Here is a 9,600-nt window from a genome sequence, read left to right as displayed (position 1 = left end):
GTTCATTTAACTCTGACAAATGGGTCCATTTGGTTCTATTTGTACACTGTAGGTCCATTTGGTTTCTAACTATCAGTCCTTTCACTGGCGGACCCCCTGGAAGCCCCTCAATGGTACCTCACTTTAAGAACCACACTGCAATATCTGAATGAACATTACTTGCAAAGCATAATGCAATTATTACCTTTTTTTCCAGTGTTTTGTAATACTTTTTGATGGTCGCTTAACAAAGAAGTTAGAATAGTGAAAATAGACGACAGTTGTTGTTGTAGATCGGTTACTTTCACTGTTTAAATAATAACAAATGCCTGAGAGGTTTAGTCATAAAGGCATAAGACGCCATGCAAAATAGGACCCTCAGGACTTTGCATAATCACAATTAATTAGTGATGCACTTCCAGTGTGGGAAATGAGTGGAGGGAAAATAAGTGAACAAAGAGAATGTAATCTTAGATGCCTGTCTCTGTATTTTATTTCCACCCATGTCCATGAACTTAACAAATAATAAAGAGTAAATCCTTTACGATTACATTAGCATCGGATTATCTGCTGTTTCTTTCAGGTAAAACGGGTCACTTCCTCCTGCTTATCATCTATACCAGTGTGATCTTCCTCAGTCTGCAGTGTTTCATGCAGATCCCCTTCGCCTACATCCCTGTGCATGGTACGTGCAAGACACTTATAATACATGAATGTATGTATATATTTTAGTCGCAAATGATGGAAGTTTGCTAATTCAATTCGTTTAAGGCATTGTTTTGTTTTTTCCATCAGTGACTGGGTTCTGGGAAGATGTCCTGTACCATTTGGGCATTGTAAGGTATGTACTCATACATATGGGGCGGCAGTGTCTCAGGAGGTATTGATCGTTTGAGAATCGTAAGGTTCCCATTTTGAACCCGTGCTCCCCCTGTTTTACTGTTGAAGTGTCCTTGAGCAAGACACTGCACCCCTAACTGCTCCTGATGAGCAGGTTGGCCCCTTGCATGCTTTCCTCTGCCGCCCGTGTGTGAAATGAACAGGGTAATGTAATACACATGTTAAAGCACTTTGGATATAGGCGCTACTCGTATATAAATTTACCATTTACCATACAGTACTATATCATTATGTCTATTGCCTAGGTCCTTAGGTCTGGCTTTTATGTGTGTGACACCTTGTATTTGTTTTGACTGTACACAGTACTGTAGACCGTCGCTGTTGGGTGTAAACCTTGTACAGTATGTCCAAAACGGTTTGTTTTCAGGAAATGAACAAAAGAATCTGTTCCAATGGATCCAATGTTGTTATAATTTAATCACAAGCTATTTTTAACACTTTTCATTGGTATGATATCTATAAAATCCACAGACACGCTCAACCACTTTCACTTTCTCTTTAAATTATTTTCTCCAAAATAGCGAAAATACAAGATCACAACTTGTTGTGATGCGACAGTTTGTGAGCTTGTACTATAGATTGGCTCTTTTCACTGCTTTCGCACAACACTCTTGTATAACGAATTAAGTGGGGCATTAAAGAAAAAACATAAAAAGTTTTGATATATTTTATATTTTATGTATCTGTTTACGGTCCAGGTTCAGTGTGGTGGATGCTGGGAACGTTGTGCGTCTCTTGGCCCCAGATGTCGGTGTCTTCATCTTCGCTGTCCTTATCTTTAGGTTGTGCAAGCGGGTGCTGCGCACTGTGCCTCAAATTCAACCTGAGGTAACCTCTCTCAATATGTGTCACAGCCAGGGGCACCACAAGGGGGGAAAAGTGGGACTGAGTTACTAGGGCCCAAGGTGGAGGGGCCTTAATTATTTTATACTTTAGCTATTGAAAAATAGCAGATATACAAGCTCACAGCGTGGCACCGAGCGAGCTTGTAGATCTATTTTTGAAAAGTCGTGAAAATGTGTGCAAATCTTTGAATATTATGTTTTTTTTTTCTCTCTTTTTTTTATCCCACGATTTTGTAACCCATTTTCACCCAGTGCCAATTGCCTATGTAATCCTGGGCTCTGCTCTCCCTCTGCCGCGCCTGGGGAGACAACGGACTGACCTCATGCTTCCTTCTATGCATGAGGAGTCCAAGTTGCTTCTTTTCACCTGACAGTGGACGTAGCAGGTGGAAGGAACACGTTATTCCAACCAGTTCCTTTCCCATCCATCAGGCGCCCCGGCTGGCCAGGGGGAGGCATTATTGAGACCAGGATTACTGCATGTTTTTGTGAGGGTATCAACCCTAGGAGACACTGGGAGAACATGCAAACTCCACACAGAAAGGCCCTTTCGCCAACCCCACCTAGGGTGTGGGCTGAATATTATGTATTTTTAATATTTGTTCAATATATACTCACATTTTGCTTCTGTGGGGTCCCTGGAACTAAATATTTTGAGATGGGAAACAGTTTTTTTTTTAAAACCTTAGAAGGATTTGAAATGTTCAAAGACTACAAGCTCCCAGCGACCTGCCGCGATTTTTCAATAGTTAAAGCGCAAAATAATGCGTAATAATACGTTCCCAGTCTAAATGGATTAACCCCCCCTATGAAGAACATTCATGGGGCCTATGAAGAACATTCATGGGGGGCGAGCAGTGAATCCTTGTACCTAGGGCCCAGAATTTGGTGTGACACCCCTGTGTGTCACAGCTAATAATCAAACCAATTTGGCAGGTGGTGGAATGGATAATAACTGGGTAAGAATGTGGAACTTGCACACATTTGGGTTGTGGTTTGACCCAGGCTGGTCAACGCCAATCAATCAATCTGTACGCCCTGCCTATAAGTGCTGTGGTGGTCATTTGAGATGCCTGCCTCCAGAACCATGTATATTCCTACAACCCCATTGTGATTTTTTTGTGAAATGTATGACTGGACCCTTAATAACTCTTGTTTTCGTACTTAAAAGGAAGTTGAAACCTCTGACTCCGAGTCTGATGGAGAAAGTGACGTGACAGAGGGCTCGTCCTGTGACAGCTCCGACGAGAGCACAGTGGTGGTTCCGTCAGGCCCTCCAGAATTTGTAAAGAAGTTTATAGCGTTTGCGGCTGGAATTAAGGTGCTTCTCTCTGCCATCATGAACACAGCAGCGAAGGTGGTGGTGACCATACAGCTAGGACTGGCAGGTGTGTATGCATGCGTATGGGAATATGTGCGTGCGTGTGCTTGCATGTGCAAGTGCATGTTTATGTATGTGCATCAGAGTAGCCGTACCTGAACCCCAGAAGCCTAATGATGCTTGGCCCTCTGTCTGAGTGGTACATGTCTGGTTTTCCAGTGCAGTAGACATCCAGGATCAGGTTCCCTGGTGGGGAGGTTGTCATGGGTGAGTGAATGTACTGTAGCAGACTAGCCCAGTAGCCCTGCCTGATGACCAGAAATCTTCCTTGACCAGGCAGAGATTTACTCTTTGGTTGAGCAGTATATGTTTGATCTGATGTGGGAAACTCAGGTTCGGATTTGGAGGTTTCACAAGTGTGCATGTGTGTGCATTTGTGTGCATGTCTATGATTGAGTGTGATAGATCTGACTGTGTGTGTGTGCATACTGTATGCTCAAATGTGTGTGTGTGTTTGATGTATTCATTCTTTATCTCCAGGAATTGTGCTCCCTTCATTGACGTCAGGCATCTACTTTGGAGTGTTCCTGGGGCTGGTGTGGTGGTGGGTGTTCGGCCGGTCAACCAGCCTTCTCTTCTTTAGCTCTCTGACTGTGATGATGGCCATCTTCAGTGCTGGACACTTATTGGCCCTGTATACCTACCAGCTTCCCATCGCCCAACAACTGATCCCACATCAAGATGTCTACGCCAGGTGCAGAGGCTAGTTTCAATTCCTTCAAAGGAAGACCACTTGTGTCTTATCTGTGGCTCTTACATGCGCTCCTGTCCATCTCTCTCTCTCTCTGTCCCAGGTTGTTTGGTATGACAGGGGTGATCAGAACCAACAGTTCTGACCCGTACATTCTGGATCTGCACTCTGATGTCAGCTGGCCTGACTTCATCAACCCTTTGGTTCTGCTGCTGCTGTACTACACACTGGTGGCACTGCTGCACAAATGGGTCCACATCATAGAGGAAGAGGAAGAGGTGTGGTGTGTGTGTGTGTGTGTGTGTGTGTGTGTGTGTGTGTGTGTGTGTGTGTGTGTGTGTGTGTGTGTGTGTGTGTGTGTGTGTGTGTGTGTGTGTGTGTGTGTGTGTGTGTGTGTGTGTGTGTGTGTGTGTGTGTGTGTGCGTGCGTGCGTGCGTGCGTGCGTGCGTGCGTGCGTGCGTGCGTGCGTGCGTGCGTGCGTGCGTGCGTGTGTGCAACAGGTTAATATATTGAACTTCACAGTATACCGGTACATTTATGTACAGTATAGGTGACAGGGTTTTCCTCCAATCAGGATAGAGTGGGGCACTGGGGACTTCATGCCCCATGATGCCTGAGTACATGAAAACTGAAACTTAAGTGAAATCACTTACCTACCTTTAAGACAGTCTTTAGCCCCTTTGACCCATGTTATTGTGTTTGCCAACACATTCACCAAAACTAAGACTAGACTATGTAAGCATGGTCTGCTTCTGCTACCTTACAGATATACCGGTAGCTGTGTACATATCATCCTACATGCCATTACTTTTCGGCTCCTGATTTGTGCTCTACTTAGTGCACTTCTCTAGTTTAAGGTTGCTTATAGTGCTGCTACTAATACGAAAAGTTATGCAACTATCAGTGCTACCAATGTAATAATGTTTGTGTATATGCCTGTATGCTTCTCTCATAGCGTGCATGGATATTGTTGCTCAAATGATATTCATGCGCATTATGGTACTTTAATGGGTATTGTGTTTTGGTTCATTAGGATCTTGATGCTGAAGAGGGTGAGAGTCCAGTGGAGAGTCCAGAGATCCCTCCCAGCTTCTCCAAAACCCTCTTCGTCTCAGGAGACAATCAGGAGGTGGACTTACAGTGTATAACTTATTGTAGATCATATATCAACATTCTAAGTGCTAACCTAAACAAGACATCACCTGTTGGATCCTGGATACAATGACTGAATAATGTGTTTATCAAGCCTTAAAGGAGTAGTTCACCCCCAAAATGACTTTTTTTCTATTGATTACTCAGGCCATGGAGAGTAGAGTTCAATAATATTTTTTGGTTTTTGTCACATTCCTAAGACAAAATTTTGATTCGAGTAAATTTACCCCCATTGATTCCGGATGGTGACCCGTTTCGAAACGGGTCACCATCCGGAATCAATGGGGGTAAATTTATTGTTATCACATTTTTGTCTTTAGGAATGTGACAAAAAACAAAAAATATTATTGAACTCTACTCTCCATGGCCTGAGTAATCAATAGAAAAAAAGTCATTTTGGGGGTGAACTACTCCTTTAACAATTATGTTTATGTATTTATTTCTCTCTCTTTGTTACAGCTGTTGAATAGTACAGATGAAGAAACATATCTACCGAATGAGGTTTGTTGGTGTTAAGAACAATGCCCAAAGCTACACAACTTTTAGAATTAAGTGTCCAATGATGGAGTGATGTTACTGCTCCATTTCGAAGAGCTGGAAATCATTTCTGCAAAAAGCATCTGATGTCCCAATGTGACTGTAAATTGATTCCTCTCGCTATATTTTTCTCCTCTATTACAAACAAATTATTCCATTTATTCTACCACTCTGTTTTAGCTATCCCTATTAATAGTGGCACTTCCCTCTTATCACATTATCTAGGTCCTAGATTTTATAGCGTAACAGGATTATTGTCAGGGAACTACAATTCTCACCTTGTATTATTTACTATTGTTTGCTTGTAATGTTATAATCTAGGAATTGGCGCTTCAATGGCTGCACTCTCAATAAAAGTGCATGCCTGAACAGTAGACATCCCTGGTCTATATCTCATGATGCGTTGTTTCTCCTCAGCCAATGGTCTTACTGATGGGGAGCTCCTGGCACGATCTTCATGGAAATGAACTGGGAACACTACTGGGAGGGGCGGGCTACTCAAATTGTGACCTGCCGCCACAGTACGAAGGGATGCAATTGCAATTACAAGGTATTCTCTCTGAATAAACAGCCTCCAGAACCACATGGACTTGACTGTTTCATAGGCCAGTATTTTCCTAGGCTGGCTGAGTGGGTCCACTGGCAGAGATCCTAACCACTTCAATTTCAACTTACACTTCATTAGTGGTGTCCAGGTGGCACAGGGGGAAATTTCCTGCCCGACTAAAAGTTTGAATACTTAAGTACATCCAGCTTGGCTGGGGTTACAGTAGCAGTGACCCTTCATTCCACTACATGTGAAGGGAAAGACTGGGAATTGGCATAATGGAAAAATGCTCTGTATTTCTTTTTTCTTTTTTTTCCATTTTTTTTGTATTGATTGAATACTTTATTATTATAAAAAAAGGATAACAGAAAAAAGCCCTGGGAACTTGTTTCCATTGTGGTCCTATGTATTCAATTCATCAACAGAGCATAGAATAGAACACATTAATACATGTTATCAACAAATCAGTGTAAATGCAGTGTATAATATGACCCTTCATTTCAAGGGGCTTTATCTATCTCCACCTTTCTGACATGCTTTTTCAGGTCAGTTTTGAAAGAAGCCAGTGATTCGCATCTTTAATGGTGATGTCAGGTCATTCCACATTATTGTGGCAGGTGGATATTATCTAGCCTAGTAAACTAGACTCTTCCTACCTTCTGTTCGAATTTGAAAGGAGAGAGTCTGGTTTATGAAGCTAGATATTATCCCATGTTTGTACTAAATTTGGGGGTACCAGATCATAGGCACTCCCTGTGGTGTTGTGGCTGTGGGTGTCACTCACTTTGGAGAATTAGTTCAGGTATGGTGTGGGCATTGGGCATTGCCCCTCAGAGTATCTTAAATATCAATCCCATTGATATTTGCTTAACCCTGTCTTCTTTCCTGATCCATCCCAAAACTAGCAGAGTGTGTAGGAATTGGGTGGGTCATGGGCTTTGCTTGTATTCTCATTCAATCTTTTCATCCCTCCTTTTCTTCCTCTCCTTCCTACCAGAAGCAAATGGAGACAGCGATGTGGAGGAGAGCAGTGAGGAGGTGCTGGAGAGTGGTGTTGCGGCCTCCCCTCCACCTTCTGGACCCAGCGGTATGGTCGTATTTGGACGCCTGGTGCAGAAACACAGCTACGTCAGTGGCCTCATTATCATGATGGTAAACCAGGTTTCTTCATTGCGACCGAAGGTTGCAGTTTACTATCAGAACCGCCACAGCTTGTCCGTAGACGTTCCGGATGGGTAACACCTGACACTGTCGTTCCACTGACACATCCCTGTGACATCACTGGTGACATGGCAGTGATGTCAGATACTCAGAGCAGGGATCTCCATATATGGGCTTAAATATGTGACATCACAGTGATGTCAGATATTCAGAGCAGGGATCTCCATATATGGGCATAAAAGGGATTGTATCCTAGATGATGCCCTGTTAGAAGAACCACACTAACAGAATCCATGTATGGCCAAGACAGATGGCGCGACCTCACCCTCTTTTATTCTTATGTTATCTTAGTTTTACTCCTTTTCTGAGCAGTGCTCCTGGAACGAGTTTCTTGTTTACATTGGGGTCCTGTGTATTCAATTCATCTAAACATTTAATGACAGATAATAAACACTGCATTTTGACTTGTTTACAATGGGAGTGCTGCCTTTTGGAAACCTCAGCAGCCAACGAGGCACAGAGCATTTATTCTGTCCTTGCACATTCACATGTGGCATTTTTATCTGCTTACTGAGAACTGAAATATTTTCAACTCAACATTTGGAAGTATTTTTTTGGCGAGTGCCTTGGAGTTTTCAACGAGGAAAAAAAACGCCTTGTGGACACGGCCTAAATAGTAAAGAAATATATGCGGTGTCATTGCAGAAGCTGATAAGATTACTAGGCACATGATCCTTTTGTTATCTAAACAAAACTATTTCATCTCACAAAATGTGGTCAGTTATCATTTAACTTGTCGTATAATATTAATATTTATAAAACAGTAGAATATTAATTATCATATGTTATCTCCTCCCTCAGGTGTGGAGCATCACCTACAACAACTGGTTGACCTTTGCCCTGCTGGTGTGGTCCTGCATCATCTGGATGATGCGAGATCGGCGGCGGTACGCCATGCTTTCCGCCCCGTTCCTCGCCGTGTACGGCACAGTCCTGGTGGTGCTGGGGTTCCTCAGCGGGCTGCGTCTCAGCCGGGGTGAGCTTTACCCGGGGCTGCCTCCTGCTGTGATTGTTGACTTTGACCTTAACAGCTACCATCCAGCCCCCTGCGTTCACCTGGGATCTAAGGTGAGCAAGCATATGGAAGAAGGGTGGAGGAAGGGAGTGAGAGAAAAAAGGAGGGGCCTTAATTATTTAGCTATTAAAAAATAGCAGATATACAAGCTCACAGCGCGGTGCCGCACTGCAAGCTTGTAGATCTGCTATTTTTGAAAAATCATGAAAATATGTGCAAATCTTTGAATATATGTATTTTTTAAGCGAACATTTGTAACTCACATTTTGCTTCTTGGGGGTCCTTGGAGCTAAATATTTTGAGATGGGGGAGCGTGGCGAAATACATATCATTTTGGCAGTCCTTCACATGAAAAGGTTTGAGCACCACTGACATAGAAATATAATTTTTTCAAAAAACCTTAGATGGATTTTATTTAGAATATTCAAAGACTTGCACAAATTTTCACGATTTCTCAAAAATAGCAGATCTACAAGCTTGCAGCGCGGCACTCTGTGCCGCACTGTGAGCTTGTATATCTGCTATTTTTCAATAGTTAAAGCACAAAATTTGAGTGAATGCTTGTACCCAGGGCCCAGAATTTGGTGCGACACCCCTGGTAGGAGGTAAGATATAGCAGGAGGAGAAGTGACATGATCTTTCATCTTGTCCATGAAGCTTATCTGAACACCATGCCAATTCTACTATTGTTTACGCGTACTGTTGGTTATATTACCGTAGGAACAGAAGCTCATTCTCCATTTGTAAGTTCATAAGTCAGCTAAATGGCTCAGATATAATGGAATGGAATCTAAACTCACTAATACATCATCCATACTATAATTAGGGAGGTCAGTCAGTCAGTAGGTCAGTCAGTCACACAATGCATTATCTATTCACTCGCTTCAGCGACTGATCCCAAATTTGCAGCATTATACACACGGTGACGGAGCCCGAATTTCATTTTTCCCAAATTCAAGCTATTTATTAGCGTTTAACTCTGTTCTACTCTACAGCCTGTTGTCAGGATTACGGTCCGGCACCTAAATTTGCTGTTAAATTATTTGTATCCATCATAAATATACACTCCTCCATGGGCTGCTCCTTACATTATGATGCTCCCACATATTCTCACGCACGCACCAGTTACAGTTACTTTCCCCATAACCCACACTCTGCACATATTTTGCAGCACATATCTTCGAACGGGTAAGGTCTAGTGTTTATTGAACAATGGTTGTTTTTAAATTAGCCTGCCATTTACAAGCATGTGTGTGTGTGTGTGTGTGTGTGTGTGTGTGTGTGTGTGTGTGTGTGTGTGTGTGTGTGTGTGTGTGTGTGTGCGCGTGCGTG

The 9,600-nt window shown here is 42.8% G+C and overlaps 1 protein-coding gene across 1 annotated transcript in view; it reads left to right on the top strand.

Annotated features, from left to right (window-relative positions):
• The window catches only part of LOC308290733 (piezo-type mechanosensitive ion channel component 2), a gene marked incomplete at both ends in the record, with an annotated part of 47,095 nt that overhangs the window by 7,886 nt on the left and 29,609 nt on the right, over positions 1-9,600 (top strand). The window contains 9 exons of the mRNA XM_080732642.1: positions 563-664; positions 1,625-1,707; positions 2,896-3,112; positions 3,586-3,799; positions 3,900-4,074; positions 4,830-4,925; positions 5,903-6,035; positions 7,030-7,184; positions 8,055-8,321. Coding sequence (XP_080588768.1) covers positions 563-664; positions 1,625-1,707; positions 2,896-3,112; positions 3,586-3,799; positions 3,900-4,074; positions 4,830-4,925; positions 5,903-6,035; positions 7,030-7,184; positions 8,055-8,321 — 1,442 coding nt within the window. The remainder of the gene's footprint in view (positions 1-562; positions 665-1,624; positions 1,708-2,895; positions 3,113-3,585; positions 3,800-3,899; positions 4,075-4,829; positions 4,926-5,902; positions 6,036-7,029; positions 7,185-8,054; positions 8,322-9,600) is intronic.

This window comes from Nannobrachium achirus, assembly GCF_963921795.1.
Source record: "Nannobrachium achirus genome assembly, chromosome: 9".
Classification (NCBI taxonomy): domain Eukaryota; kingdom Metazoa; phylum Chordata; class Actinopteri; order Myctophiformes; family Myctophidae; genus Nannobrachium; species Nannobrachium achirus.
The sequence above is the reverse complement of the archived record's forward strand: the minus strand, read 5'-3'. Positions and strand labels throughout refer to the sequence as shown.